General features: G+C 43.8%; 1 protein-coding gene across 3 annotated transcripts in view; it reads left to right on the top strand.

Annotated features, from left to right (window-relative positions):
- Window positions 1–16127, top strand: part of LOC147123159 (protein sel-1 homolog 3-like) — a 96416-nt gene that overhangs the window by 27709 nt on the left and 52580 nt on the right. For all 3 annotated transcript variants that reach the window (XM_085968077.1, XM_085968068.1, XM_085968063.1), the window contains exons 9-11: window positions 4500–4658; window positions 6214–6434; window positions 11216–11395. In XM_085968077.1, the coding sequence (XP_085824203.1) occupies window positions 4500–4658; window positions 6214–6434; window positions 11216–11395 (560 nt within the window). The remainder of the gene's footprint in view (window positions 1–4499; window positions 4659–6213; window positions 6435–11215; window positions 11396–16127) is intronic.

Here is a 16127-nt window from a genome sequence, read left to right as displayed (position 1 = left end):
TCAGCTAGGAAACTGTCTATCTCCGTTTTAAATTTATTTAATGTCGCAGCTTCCACAGTTCTCTGAGGTAGCAAATTCCATAGATTTACTACCCTCTGAGTGAAGAAGTTTCTCCTCATCTCAGTTTTGAAACGGCAGCCCCTTATTCTAAGATTATGCCCCCTAGTTCTAGTCTCACCCATCAGTGGAAACATCCTCCCCGCATCCACCCGATCAAGCCCCCTCACAATCTTATATGTTTCGATAAGATCACCTTTCATTCTTCTGAATTCCAATGAGTAGAGGCCCAACCTACTCAACCTTTCCTCATAAGTCAACCCCCTCATCTCCGGAATCAACCGAGTGAACCTTCTCTGAACTGCCTCGAGAGCAAGTATATCTTTTCTTAAATATGGAAACCAAAACTGTACGCAGTATTCCAGGTGTGGCCTCACCAGTACCCTGTATAACTGAAGCAAGACTTCCCTGCTTTTATACTCCATCCCCCTTGCAATAAAAGCCAAGATTCCATTGGCCTTCCTGATCACTTGCTGTACCTGCATACTAACCTTCTGTGTTTCATGCACCAGGACCCCCAGATCCCTTTGTACTGTAGCACTTTGCAGTTTCTTTCCATTTAGATAATAACTTGCTCTTTGATTTTTTTCTGCCAAAGTGCATAACCTCACACTTTCCAACATTATATTCCATCTGCCAAATTTCTGCCCACTCACTTAGCCTGTCTATGTCCTTTTGCAGGTTTTTTATGTCCTCCTCACTCACTGCTTTCCCTCCCATCGGCAAACTTGGATACGTTGCACTTGGTCCCCTCCTCCAAATCGTGAATATAGATTGTAAAGAGTTGGGGTCCCAGCACTGACCCCTGCGGAACACCACTAGCTACTGATTGCCAACCCGAGAATGAACCATTTATCCCCACTCTCTGTTTTCTGTTAGATAGCCAATCTTCCACCCATGCCAGTATATTACCCCCAATCCCGTGATTTTTTATCTTGTGCTGTAATCTTTTGTGTAGCACCTTGTCAAATGCCTTTTGGAAGTCCAAATACATCACATCCACTGGTTCCCCTTTATCCACCCTGTTTGTTACGTCCTCAAAGAATTCGAGCAAATTTGTCAAACATGACTTCCCCTTCATAAAACCATGCTGACTCTGTCCGATTAAATTATGCTTATCCAAATGTCCTGTTACTGCTTCCTTAATAATGGACTCCAACATTTTGCCAACCACAGATGTTAGGCTAACTGGTCTATAGTTTCCAGCCTTTTGCCGACCTCCCTTTTTAAATAAGGGCGTTACATTAGCAGTTTTCCAATCTGCTGGGACCTTTCCTGAATCCAGGGAGTCCTGGTTTTAGATTTTTAACTATTGAATTAATTTATTGAGTAAAAGATGAACAAGCAAATTTATAACAGCTATATAATACATAAATATTTGCAGTAAATATTATACTAACTAACTCCTCAACTGAAAAACAGTAACAGGTCAGAAACACTATGTTAAGTTTATTTTCTAATTCGGGTCTGCCGTAGATACCTTCTCAGTTCAGTGGCATCTGGCGCTTTTAATGCTCCTCTGTCAGAGGGATTTGCAGGTCTTTGTGTGGCATTAAATGTTTGGTGTATGAGCTTGAGTTGATCTTCTGGAGTTTTGCTGCCTGGAAAGTTGTGAGGATCTCTCTCCATATCGCCTACCATTCTTCATGAATTCTCAGTCTAGATTTCAGTGGCTGACTCCTTTTGGATATGTTCCATAAGATGGAGATAGAAACATAGAAGATAGGAGCAGGAGTAGGCCATTTGGCCCCTCAAGCCTGCTCCGCCATTTAATGAGATCATGGCTGATCATCCAAATTCAGTACCTTGTTCCTGCTTTCTCCCCATATCCCTTGATCTCTTTAACCTTAAGAAATATATCTAACTCCTTCTTGAATATATTTAATGAGTTGGCCTTAACTGCCTTCTGTGGTAGAGAATTCCACAGGTTCACCACTCTCTGGGTGAAGAAATTCCTCCTCATCTCAGTCCTAAATGGCTTACCCCTTATCCTTAGCCTGTGACCCCTGGTTCTGGACTCTCCCACCATCGGGAACATCCTTCCTGCATCTAGTCTGTCTAGTCCTGTTAGAATTTTATAAGTTTCAATGAGAGCCCCTCTCATTCTTCTAAACTCTAGCGAATATAAGCCTAATCGACCCAATCTCTCGTCATACGTCATTCCTGCCATCCCAGGTATCAGTCTCGTGAATCTTCGCTGCACTCCCTCCATGGCAAGAACATCCTTTCTCAGATAAGGTGACCAAAACTGCACACAATACTCAAGGTGTGGTCTCACCAAGGCCCTGTACAACTGCAGCAAGACATCCTTGCTCCTGTACTCGAATCCTCTCGCTATGAAGGCCAACACCCCATTTGCCTTCTTAACTGCCTGCTGCACCTGCATACTTACCTTCGATGACTGGTGCACAAGGACACCCAGGTCTCGTTGCACTTCCCCTTTTCCCAATCTATTGCCGTTCAGATAATAATCTGCCTTCCTGTTTTTGCCACCAAAGTGGATAACCTCGCATTTATCCACATTATACTGCATCTGCCTTGCTTCTGCCCAATAACCCAACCTGTCCAAATCATACTGGAGTTTCTCGGTATCCTCCTCACAGCACACACACCCACCCAACTTTGTGTCGTCTGCAAACTTGGAGATATTACATCTAGTTCCCTCATCTAGATCATTTTTATATATATTGTGAATAGCTGGGGTTCTAGGACCGATCCCTGCAGTACCCCACTGGTCACTGCCTGCCACTCGGAAAAAGACCCGTTTATTCCAACTCTTTGCTTCCTGTCTGCCAATCAGTTCTCCATCCAAGTCAGTACCTTGCCCCCAATCCCATGTGCCTTAACTTTACACGCTAATCTCTTATGCGGGACCTTATCGAAAGCCTTCTGAAAGTCCAAATACACCACATCCACTGGTTCTCCCTTATCTATTTTACCAGTTATATCCTCAAAAAATTCCAGTAGATTAGTCAAGCACGGTTTACCTTTTGTAAATCCATGTTGACTTTGTCCGATCCTGTCACTGCTTTCCAAGTGCTCTGCTATTACATCTTTTATAATGGACTCTAGCATTTTCCCCACTACCGATGTCAGGCTTTTTTGTGGTTTATAATTTATAAGGTCTTTGTTGTGTAGCGGGGAGTGCTAGTAATCAAGGGCCCTTGAGTATATCATTTAATGGTCTATAATTCCCCGTTTTCTCTCTACCACCTTTTTTGAATTGTGGGGTAACATTAGCTACCCTCCAATCCATGGGAACTGTTCCAGTCTATCGAATTTTGGAAGATGACTGTTTGAGAGGGACCCCTGCACTATCTGCCTGTGCCTACTTCTCTGCCTGGCAGTCACCCATTCCTTTCCTGGCTGTGCAGCCTTTACCTGCGGTGTGACCAACTCATTAAACGTGCTATCCACAAAGTCCTCAGCATCATGAATGCTCCAGTATGTATCCATTCGCAGCTCTAGCACCGCAATGTCGTCTGCCAGTAGCTGCAGCTGAATACACTTCCCGCACACATGGTTGCCAGGGACACAGAAAGTGTCCCTACTTTCCCACATAGTGCAGGAGGAGCATGCCACAGGGCTGAGCTGTGCTGCCCTTTAATTAATTAAAATTAAATTAAATCAAATCAATACCACTAATTACACTACAATTAAATGATATACTCAAGGGCCCTTGATTACTAACACTCCCTGCTACACAACAGAGACCTTAGAAAGTATAAACCACAAAAATTAAGACCTTCTAAACTTTATAAACTATTAACCTTGACTGTCAAAATATAGAGTAGTATAAATACTCACCTGGCCGTACTCACCCAATCAGTATTTTTTTTCCAAAATTGTGCAGCGGTTCATTGGATTGTATGGAGTTTGGCTGATTCTTGTGGCTCATACCTAATTTATAGGTAGCAAAATGCTAGAAGTAGATGCATGATGTGGAACTTGTCAACTGCTGCAAGCTCACAATTCTGCCCAGGTTGAGGAAGTGACTTATTTGGGTTGAAGTCCTTCTCATGCTAGATTTTGAATCTATTCCTGACAAGTGTTTTTGGAAGTTCTTTACACTGCAGCATAGAACAATGTCTACTAATGTGTTCATATCAATGTTATGAAGACTGCATATGACATAAACTCTCCATATACGAAAGATGTTACATTTGTTTTTGAATGAATTAGTGCTAACTTGTATAGAGTCCCCTCTCATTTTTCTGGTACCACTCTAGCTATTGTGATGGAAATTTCCTATTTTATTCTCCATGAAATGATTCTCCTATAAAGAGGGAAATAATCTTACAAATCAAAACACAACTGAGTGCAGTAAGTGATAGACAAGATACTTTACATATTTTATTAGGAGACATCCGTGCTGTAAATTATGGAAAATTCTTCACAGTTTAGCAATCGTTATCAATGATTATAAACTCTTTTATTTACAGATACAAACAGCAATTACTATTTACAGTTGGTTATGAAGTATGGACCGATAAACTATGATGAAGAAAAATGCACAGCACGTCCCTGGGGGAAAAGAACGGAGAAGAATTACAAGACTTTATTTGATCTACTTCAGACAATGGCTTCGGAGTCATTTTTAGGTAAGTGTAAAGTGTTTACATAACATAATAAGTGTCCACCATTTTAACTCTCATTGTTGGTGTTCTTTTACTATTTTTCATTTGTGCTCTATTTTCCACCTCTCTTCAGTCTCACTTTGATGCATATTCACTGTCAAGAGGGCAGGCAGGTGTCTCATCTCAGTCTCTTTCATTGTTTTCTTTTGGATGAGACGTTAAATTGAGGCCCCGTCTGCTTTCTCAGGTGGATGTAAAAGATCCCATGGTACTATTTCGAAGAAGAGCAGGGGAGTTATCCCCGATGTCCTGGCCAATACTTATCCCTCAATCAACATCACTAGAAAAGTTTATCTGGTCATTATCACATTGCTGTTTGTGGGAGCTTGCTGTGTGCAAATTGGCTGCTGGGTTTCCTACATTACCACAGTGACTACACTTCAAAAAGTACTTAATTGGCTGTAAAGCATTTTGGGATATCCAGTGGTTGTGAAAGGCGCTATATAAATGCAAGTCTTTCTTTCTGTATAGCTGACCATTATGATATGTAACTTGTGAACTAAGATGACAATGTTTTTAGCTTCTTGTGTGGAAATATATGGTGACCATGCTGCACCTCGCCTTGATGAGACAAGATCTGGAACTCATCATGTGGGAATCGTGGTAGCAAGCCTGCACCCTACCATGTCATGGAGTAGGCTGGCTATGTGGGCTGGCTATGTGGGACGGTTATAGGGGACGGTTATAGGGGACGGTTATACTCCCTCTCTCATACCCTTTCTGAAAATATGGAGGTGAATTTTCTCTCAAGGAAAAATAGGAGGATGCTTGTTTTTCCCTGTACTTAACCAGCAAATGAAAGTGTATGATTCAAAGCAATGCAATTTCATTAGTGACCGGCAAATAATGGAGAAAAACGACTATTTTCCAGTTCTTTGTTAAGAGGAATTTTATTTCTACTGACCTTATAACCCACATTCGTCGACAAAGTGACATCAATAAAGGGATGCATTTAAGATCATGCAGTGACTAAGTAAAATGAATCCTTGGCATCCTTCAGTAGATATCCTCTTCCAAATTAAAATATCCTCTTCCAAATTAAAACAGAAACCTACAATTCAGAGATTATTTAGAAAATAACAAAATGTGCAGCCCGTTACGGAAGTGCAACTTCATTCATACTATTTAGTGTTGCAAATTCCAATTTATGTACGTGAATATTAAATTGTTCCAGAAAACTGTGTGTATTTTCCATGCTACAAAGGACATTGCCCCTGAAATTCCTGCGTGGAATACAAACATGGGATGGTTGATCATTTATTTTTCATTGAGTTAATGCCTCCGCTAAGATAGTGGAGGGAGGAATTTCAGATGAACATATTAAGCATTTTATTCTTGTATCCCACTGCCCATTGATCTATAAAAGAAACTGTCTAGAAATATTGGAATACTTTCGGGGCTTGCAGGGGAAACAGAACAGAGGTACACATCATTACATCATTCATTGGCAAAATGTACACTTCATTTTTTTACGGTTTTCAGCATTTTTACAAATCTTTTGTTGTGATTTTGTGCTTAGACTTCACTCATTCACCAAATCTACGTTCTACACTTATTAAAGTTGGTGAGAAGCTTTTTCGGAAGACAGTAGAGATACTTGCTCGTCCAGGCGGTACCCAGCAGATTGGCCATCTAATCACTTCATTAATGGAAGCCAGCTGCTGTGGGTATTCCAGAGCAGCCTACTTCCTGGCAGTTATTTTTGAGACTGGTCTAGGTGTGGAAATACAACCCTTACAGGTAATGCTATCTTTGGGATATGCCATTTATTTCAATTGTTTTGCCTCGTTAAAATGACAAGTCCTTTCACGTGTTTTGTTTTTAAATTTTGCTGTAGTTTCTTTTCCAGATTATGAATTTTCTAAAAGCAGACATTTAAGGAATTAGAACTGTGTTGCTGTGAGCTTGTTTTGAACATCTTCAACAGTAGGACCAAAATCATATAATAAATGTTTGATGGTGGCAGATGGATGAAACCTACCTTGACTTGTTGTAAAATTCAAGGTGGATTTGATCTGTCCCCCCAAGGCCTGTACTCCAGAAAAAACATAGGAATTGCTAGATGAAAAAAGACCAAGCTCCATCTAGTTTGCCTTCAACCATCCTGGTAGTCACATGATGCAATGATAATGGAGTTGTTGACTAATCATAGCAACCAATCTCTATCAATTAGTCTACAACAGACCCCAGACATGAGGTGAGGAAAACCTCAGTGATCCAAAGTCACCTCTCCCTCCCAAGCATGCTGCACTTACCACGTCATGTCTCAAATTACTCATATACTGTATCCCTAAATAATATTTTCTGAAAGAAATCTATCTATTTGCATTTGGATGAATCCATACGATCTGCTTCCACCATCTCCCTAGGGAGCCTCTTCCACAGATTGATCACTCACTCACTAAAATAATGGCTCTGATATTTACAGGGCTGGGAAGAGAATGATGTTAGGGGGGTTGGGGGAGGATTTTCAGACGGGAAAGCCGGAAGTATGGGCTTCCCGGATGTCCTGCAGAATTTAACTGCAGGTTGTCTTTTTAATTTTTTCAACAGGTTTCCTGCCCGACAGCTAGCCAGATTGATGGGCTAGTTGCTTGTCGGGTGGGAAAGCAGTCGGGGAGCGAATGCCAGGTTAGTCTGATATCCCAAGGGTTGGACATCCCGGGGTGGGGAAGGGGTTGGACATTGTGAGGATTGGCGCCCGGACATCGCGGGGGGAGGTGGGGCTGGTGTTGGGGTGAATTCGACATCGCCAAGGTGGTGGGGGAGTTTGGACATCACGGACAGAGGTCAGCTGATCGCGGGAGTCCGATGGTGGAGGTAAGTTTGTTGGGCTTGGAGGAAACACACGTTTCCTCCCGACAGGCAACTAGCCCATCAATCTGGCTAGCTGTCGGGCAGGAAACCTGTTGAAAAAATTAAAAAGTCAACCTGCAGTTAAATTCTGCAGGACATCCAGGAAGCCCATACTTCCAGCTTTCCCGTCCGAAAATCCCCCCCCCCCCACTCCCCCAACATCATTCTCTTCCCAGCCCTGTGCAATAAAGACACTTTCTTCATGGATCCAGTCCTTCTTGCCTCCTTTTAACTGCTGGGATTCCCGAGGCCCGGGAATCCCGGCCTCCATGAGTTTAAAAATAAAAATAATCCTGTTAAAATGGAGGCACTTAAAAGATTTCAATAAGCGACCCACCTCCTGAGACTGGGTTGGTTGCCAGCTCCTGACCCAACTCCTTTAAAACCAGAAGTGGGCAGGTTGGAGGCGGATTGCGGTCGGGTTTCAGATTTAACAATTTTTTTACCCACCCCCTACCCACCCATCCTTGGGGGTTAAAATCCCTCCCTCCCCCCACCAATGTTTCCGCAGATTGCTTTTGAATTTACCCCCCTTCAAGTGAAGGCTGTGTCCCCTGGCTCTAATATTCCGGACAGGGTGAAACAGATTTTCATGGTAGACATTATCTAGTCTCTTTAGATACTGCATTTCCCTGTAAACACCAGGAATTGTCAGGACATTTTGTCAACCGAGATTTCTTGCTTGCACACAGCAAATTACAGACGGCACTGATGCTTCAATACCTTCTAATGGATTTCCTGTGAGGTTGTATTTACGATCATCCAGTGACTAAGTAAAATGAATCTTTGGCAGCCCTCAGTGATATTATCTTCCAAATTATAACATAAGACTACAATTCAGAAGTTAATTTAGAAAATAACAATGTACTGAGGCCCATTACAGAAGTGCAGCGTAATTCATACGATTTAGTGTTGTAATATTTCAATTTATGATTGAGAATATTAAATTGTTGCAGAAAACTGGGTATATTTTCCACGCTAGAAAGGACATTCTATCCTCCTATCTGACATGTTTGCATTGAAAAGGATGACTTTGAGAGAGATGCCAAGGATGGTACGAGAGATGCCCCTGCATCTGTCCAGCACCCACAAACCTGCATCAGCAGACAGGGTGAACATATCTCACTTGACAGATAGTGCATATAAAGTCACTAATTGAGACAGCAGACCTGATGGCACCGCTAAGATATGTGAATGTCTGACTAGCCGTACTATTGAATGCTTCCTTGAAAAGACATCAATCGTAGTATGTGCTACATGAAATCACCGGCAATGTATGAAAAAGGGTAAGATACAGACTCGGAATTTGCTGAAGTAGAGCATCTCGCGGCATGCCACATTGGTTAGTCACTTTCCCTCACCCTTCAGCTCGAAACATTTTTGTGCTGCAAATTGTTGGAAGTGTGAGTTCATAACGGCATGGCAAGGACAACAGGGCATCTGGGACCTTGGTGAACAACAGGACCAACAATCCATCTCCTTAACCAATGAGATTGAAGGATTGAGAAAGAAACGGGGAACAATGGAGAAGGAAATATAGTGAATATAGTCAAATTAGGTACAGAAAGGTAAGTAAAGAGAAGGAAAGAAAGATTGGATTGAGAGAGAGAAAAAAGACAGGAAAAGTAAGAAAAAAATTAAAAATTTCAAGAATCTCTAAGAACAATTTAGTACCTGCAGGAATGAGATAATGTCTACCATGAAAATCTGTTTCACCATGTTTGGAATATTAGAGCCAGGTGACAAGACCTTCGCTTGAAGGGGTGTAAATTCAAAACTAAGCAGCGGAAACATGGGGGGAATTTTAACTCCCAAAGGTGGGTGGGTGGGAAGGTAAAAAAAATTTAAATCTCAAAACCGAAACTAATCTGCCTCCAACCCGCCCACTTTCTTGGCTGGAGAGGTTGAATGGCATTGCAGGAACATAACTCTCATCATTAAAAGGGTCCTTAAGCTGTTAGGTACCTGCTCTAACTTTCTGTGGCGCGTTTAATGAGTATTTAGATCAAGTGCAGCAATTCAATCAAAACAACTTATCTTCACATAATAAAACAAAATAAAGAACACACATTGCCCCTTAATTTGAGTGGATCAACATACTTGAATTAAGCAAAATAATTTCTGATTATTCTCTCCTGCACTCTAGCCTTCTCACAAACTTTTAGAAACATAGAAGATAGGAGCAGGAGTGGGCCATTCGGCCCCTCGAGCCTGCTCCACCATTTAATGAGATCATGGCTGATCATCCAAATTCAGTACCCTGTCCCTGCTTTCTCCCCATATCCCTTGATCCCTTTAGCCTTAAGAAATATATCGAACTCCTTCTTGAATATATTTAATGAATTGGCTTCAACTGCCTTCTGTGGTAGAGAATTCCACAGGTTCACCACTCTCTGGGTGAAGAAATTCCTCCTCATCTCTGTCCTAAATGGCTTACCCCTTATCCTTAGACTGTGACCCCTGGTTCTGGACTCCCCCGCCATCGGGAACATCCTTCCTGCATCTAGTCTGTCTAGTCCTGTTAGAATTTTATAAGTTTCAGTGAGATCCCCTCTCATTCTTCTAAACTCCAGCGAATATAAGCCCAATCGACCCAATCTCTCCTCATATGTCCTGCCTGACTGCCTCCTAGCATTCGGGGAGGTGCTGTTTTCATGAGGCTAATTTGCAGTGGCACAAATCGGCCAGCAACTTGTGGTGATTTGCAACTCATGGGGTTATCTCTGCCTTGCCACAGATTGCTGGACAATTTACACACCAATAATGTCCTGTGCCATTGAACTCGCTGTTATTTTGCCAGCAAATTCTGGCCCACAGAATCTGTCTAATGCCCACTTTCACATTTCAGGATCTTTTGATGGTTTGTCCACGGAAACTATTTTGAAAAAGGGTTCCTTTTATATTTTGTTGTATTTTAATGTACAGTTTATTAATGGAATTAAAAAAAAGAAGTCTAAGATTATAGAAGTCTTAGATGCTAACAAGCTAGCTTGAATGTTTTCTCATAAACTCTAAATAGCTTGTCTTGGTTATCAATAAATTGTGTTGGGGAGGTCTTACCGTTCTGGCTGTAAACAGTGATAGATAAAACATACAGACACGGAGAGTCAAACTGAGATTTTTGACACCGAATGCTAGGAGGCAGTCAGGCAGCAATAGGTTGTGAGAAGGCTAGAGTGCAGGAGAGAATAGTCAGAAATGATTTTGCTTAATTCAAGTATGTCGATCCACTCAAATTAAGGGGCAATGTGTGTTTATTTTGTTTTATTATGCGAAGATAGTTGTATTGATTGAATTAAGTGAGCCCAATCATGACTGTCATTCTGTACGTTCACCTTACCGTGAAATAAAGAAGCTTATCGATTTATTTTACACACCTTGCCTCACCTTGCCTGTCATTATTTGGCAAGATTTTAATTTAGGAACATACTTTTTTAAAGTTATATGCCAATTAGGCTCACTTTTGTGTTTATCCAACTGAGTCAGATACTTTGTAGGTGGGTTGTAATGACTGACAAAGACTGGGGATCAGTTCCTGAATTTATTTCTTTCTTTGGTAAGTACAGTAAACTTACAACTGAAAACGCAACTACAAAATACAACTTGAAGTAAATTTTTGTAACCACCTCTTTTTAAAATATTGAATCTCATTGATGTTTCATCAGGGCTTGTTGTACAGTCTGGTTGCTGCACAAGGAAATGACAGACTTGCTTTAATGCATCTTGGATATAAGCATGACCAAGGTATTGATGGTTACCCCTTGGACTACGATTTATCATTCGGTTACTACTTAAACATTGCCCAACAGACTGCTAAAGATCGGCATGTATTCGATGGAGAGCAGGTGAGTGTTATGGACTTGAATAAGACCTATAATAAAATACGTAGCTGAAAATTAAATGACTGTAGCATGTTATTTAATTTGAGAGGAAGTCTCACTATCAGGATCCCTTTTAAAAATCAGTTATAAACAATTATGAATAACTATAAGATTTTTGTTTTGTGTTGTTTTTAAGCAGTGAGGATATTATTGAAAGTACTGGTTAGAAGGAGGCAATGACCCTGACTATGAGGCTGCTGAATTAAGACATGGCTAGATTACTGGCCTGTCTGAAGTTATCAGTTGTACTTCTGTTATTGATGTAGTTCAGGGTTGATGACCTCTCTAAACTGGATTCCCCAATGATATTGTGGCGTTGCCACATTGGGGAAACACTGTGTGTATGTAGATAAACCTGTATAATCCCCTTTTAACTGCTGTATTCCCCTCCCCCCGCAAGACAGTTGCAAGCTGAGAGGAATAAGGCACGTTCAGACTTGCCTGCTGCTGAGAGAAGGAAAACCAATCAGGTTCCAGCAGGTGACCAATCCGTGAGTCATCACAGGTTCGCGGGCTTCACGAATTCAGTACTGTATTGTGAGAGTTGGAGTAAAGACCTATTTCTTTTAGCTCGCTGTGTTGCCTATTTCTTTACGCGGGAGACCGTAGTCCCCCACAATATCATCAGAGATCAGTGTATAACACATTGTTCAAAAAAAGATCAAAATTAATCAATTAACTCTGGAGTTTTTTTGAAGGGGGCTGATGTTGAAGCTCTGATTTACAATTCAAATACTTAAGCAGTTAAGTCCTGAAGGCTATGGATCTGTGTCCTAAGAAAGGATATGTATAACTGGATTGAAGGTGGACCAAGTTCAGCCATTTGTGCATTCATTTTGAATACTTGTATTAAATTTGTCACATCAGTGTGTAATTTAAAAAAATAGGTGCATCAGAGTGGTGTTCTGTGTATATATTGGCCCAGAAATTCGGGTCAGGGGCTTCCCGCGGGTGCAAGCCCCCGACCTGCACTTACCTTGCGTGCGGCAGTTGAGCTGTAGGGCCCCATGGAATTCCGATCCGGGGCCTGGTCCAGCTGCCGGCGTGCAGTGCTTGCGTGTCCCAGGGGCGCAGTTAGTTCGATGCGTGGGATCATGTGGGCCATGGGCAGCCAATCGGAGCAGGGAATGCTCCATTCATAAGTCTTGACAGGAAGAGCTGTCAAGACTTATAAATACTACGGCCCCAAAATAGCAGTAAACCTTCAAATAAATTTTTTAAAAATCAAATTTTTAAAATAAACTATAAATTACATTAAATAACTATTTTAAACAATAATTTAAATTTTTGAAAAAAATATTTTTATATTCTAACGGGGCTAAAAATAAACTTACCTTGCTTTAAAGTATTTAAAAATAATAAACCTGTGGAAAAAATGTTTTAATTTTAATTAATTGATCACTTACCTTGTAAAAAGCAGGCCTTACGTCTGCTTTTTAAATGTCTAAATTCTAAAGACTTACCCGCATGGAAAAACCTGTAAAAAAAAAAACGTAAGTTCAAAGCGCACGCGCAGACTCCCCCGCGCACGCGTTCGATCTCTGAACCCCTGCTTTCAGAGGAACGGAAGTGCCGGTTTCCCACGCATGCGCAGTACATGCAGGAAACCGGCACTTCCATCGGGCCTACGGGTGAGTACCCCGTGCGTACTCACCCGTGGGGACCCGAATTTCTGGGCCAATGTTATAAATTCCCTATCATAATGTAGTTAGTGGATGGCTAATGGTGTGGAGAATCAATGTCCCGCCTGAATCTATAAAGATCTTTCATTTAATATGGACTAATGTTTGTAAGCAGTGTGTTCGTTTATGTCATTATAAAATATTTATTAAAACAAGTTTATGCTTTTTATCAGGTGTGGTTAAAAGATCTCAATAATTGGCACCTGCAGCTACAACAACAAGCAATGTTTTGTTTCTTTCGAATCATTTATTGACCGTTTGTGACAGTGGTGACCGACCTGTGACAGAGGACATTGTACTGTTGAGGACATTGTACTGTTGAGGACATTGTACTGTTGAGGATGTTGTACTGTTGAGGATGTTGTACTGTTGAGGATGTTGTACTGTTGAGGATGTTGTACTGTTGAGGACATTGTACTGTTGAGGACATTGTACTGTTGAGGACGTTGTACTGTTGAGGATGTTGTACTGTTGAGGATGTTGTACTGTTGAGGACATTGTACTGTTGAGGACATTGTACTGTTGAGGACATTGTACTGTTGAGGACGTTGTACTGTTGAGGACGTTGTACTGTTGAGGACGTTGTACTGTTGAGGATGTTGTACTGTTGAGGACATTGTACTGTTGAGGACGTTGTACTGTTGAGGATGTTGTACTGTTGAGGACATTGTACTGTTGAGGACGTTGTACTGTTGAGGATGTTGTACTGTTGAGGATGTTGTACTAATTGAGGATGTTGTGTGTCTGGTGTGTTTTATGAACCAACAGGAGAATAAGTAATGAATTTATATGTAAATTTGCAGGTTTGCAATATCGTCAGTTTGTTTTTAACTGATTGTTGGGTACATGTTTCCTCATGATTTAGAGAGACTTTTACACTAGTCTGAGTCACCTGAGCTAGGATCTCCATTTGAGTTCTGAAGTCAAAGCCCAGAATAATCCAAATCCTTGCCCAACCCACACAATTGTCTCTCATTCAGACCTAAGTAAGTTTTGTTCGGTTCTCGACCTGCCTGTGTTATATGGAGAGAGCCATTCTATTTTCAGGTGGTAAAAGCAAAACAATGGCTGTCTTGTGTGACTTGATAAACTTTTGCAAAAAAAACTCCTGTCATCTGATCAAAGTGCCATTGACAGCACTCGTGAAGAATCGCACAGCATAGACTCCAGAGAATTGTTTGTGTTTTCATTAATACTGTTGTTTCTGGGGTGATATTTATGCCCTCCTTCCAGCAATATTAAACCATTCAACACAGTGAATCGTAGATAACAACAGAAAATGCTGGAAAAACTCAGCAGGCCAGGCAACATCCGTGGAGAGAGAAATAGAGTCAACGTTTCAGGTCGAAACCCTTTGTCAGGACTGAGAAAAAACAGAGGAAATGAAACAGATTAAAAAGCCCACAGTGAATCGTATGTTGCAATTCACAGGGAGCAGATTCATCAAATTTGGAAAACATGTTACAAAACGCAAATAATTTAAAAGAAGCATTATACTTTTAATTGCACTTCAGAAATGTGCAAAAGCTTAAAATTCAGGCTCTGTTAACAATTGGAGCTAAGCTTCATCTGTGTGAAGCAAGCAGCTAGAGGGACTGGCTGAGCAACAGTTTCTTCGATTCTTGGGAGGAATATTAGCCCACCCTCTGCGATCCCATGTCCAGCGTCCCCCGCGATCCCATCTCCAGCGCCCCCCGCGATCCCATCTCCAGCGTCCCCGCGATCCCATGTCCAGCGCACCCCGCGATCCCATCTCCAGTGCCCCCACAGTCCCATCTCTTCCCCCCCCCGGCAATCCCATGTCCAGCACCCCCCACGATTCCCTCTCTTCCCCCCCACGATCCCATCTCCAGCGCCCCCACAATCCCATCTCCAGTGCCCCCGCGATCCCATCTCTTCCCCCCCGCAATCCCATGTCCAGCACCCCCCGCGATCCCATCTCTTCACCCCCCTGCGATCCCATCTCTTCCCCCTTCACGATCCCATGTCCAGCACCCTCCGCGATCCCATCTCCAGCGCCCCCCACGATCCCATCTCTTCCCCCCCGCTGCGATCCCATCTCCAGCGCCCCCCACGATCCCATCTCCAGCGCCCCCGCAATCCCATCTCTAGTGCCCCCGCGATCCCATCTCTTCCCCCCCGCAATCCCATGTCCAGCACCCCCCGCGATCCCATCTCTTCACCCCCGCAATCCCATGTCCAGCACCCCCCGCGATCCCATCTCTTCCCCCTTCGCGATCCCATGTCCAGCACCCTCCGCGATCCCATCTCCAGCGCCCCCCGCGATCCCATCTCTTCCCCCCCCCTGCGATCCCATCTCCAGCGCCCCCCGCGATCCCATCTCCAGCGCCCCCCGCGATCCCATCTCCAGCGCCCCCCGCGATCCCATCTCCAGCGCCCCCCGCGATCCCATCTCCAGCGCCCCCCGCGATCCCATCTCCAGCGCCCCCCGCGATCCCACCTCCAGCGCCCCCCGCGATCCCACCTCCAGCGCCCCCCGCGATCCCACCTCCAGCGCCCCCCGCGATCCCACCTCCAGCGCCCCCCGCGATCCCATCTCCAGCGCCCCCCGCGATCCCATCTCCAGCGCCCCCCGCGATCCCATCTCCAGCGCCCCCCGCGATCCCATCTCCAGCGCCCCCCGCGATCCCATCTCCAGCGCCCCCCGCGATCCCATCTCCAGCGCCCCCCGCGATCCCATCTCCAGCGCCCCCCGCGATCCCATCTCCAGCGCCCCCCGCGATCCCATCTCCAGCGCCCCCCGCGATCCCATCTCCAGCGCCCCCCGCGATCCCATCTCTTTCCCCCCCCGCGGTCCCATCTCCAGCGCCCCCCGCGGTCCCATCTCCAGCGCCCCCCGCGGTCCCATCTCCAGCGCCCCCCGCGGTCCCATCTCCAGCGCCCCCCGCGGTCCCATCTCCAGTGCCCCCCGCGATCCCATCTCCAGCGCCCCCCGCAATCCCATCTCCAGCGCCCCCCGCGATCCCATCTCCAGCGCCCCCCGCGATCCCATC

Source organism: Somniosus microcephalus, chromosome 2, assembly GCF_052327205.1.
Source record: "Somniosus microcephalus isolate GS21.2 chromosome 2, FLI_Smic_1.0, whole genome shotgun sequence".
Taxonomy (NCBI): domain Eukaryota; kingdom Metazoa; phylum Chordata; class Chondrichthyes; order Squaliformes; family Somniosidae; genus Somniosus; species Somniosus microcephalus.
This window is presented reverse-complemented; position numbering and strand designations above follow the sequence as displayed.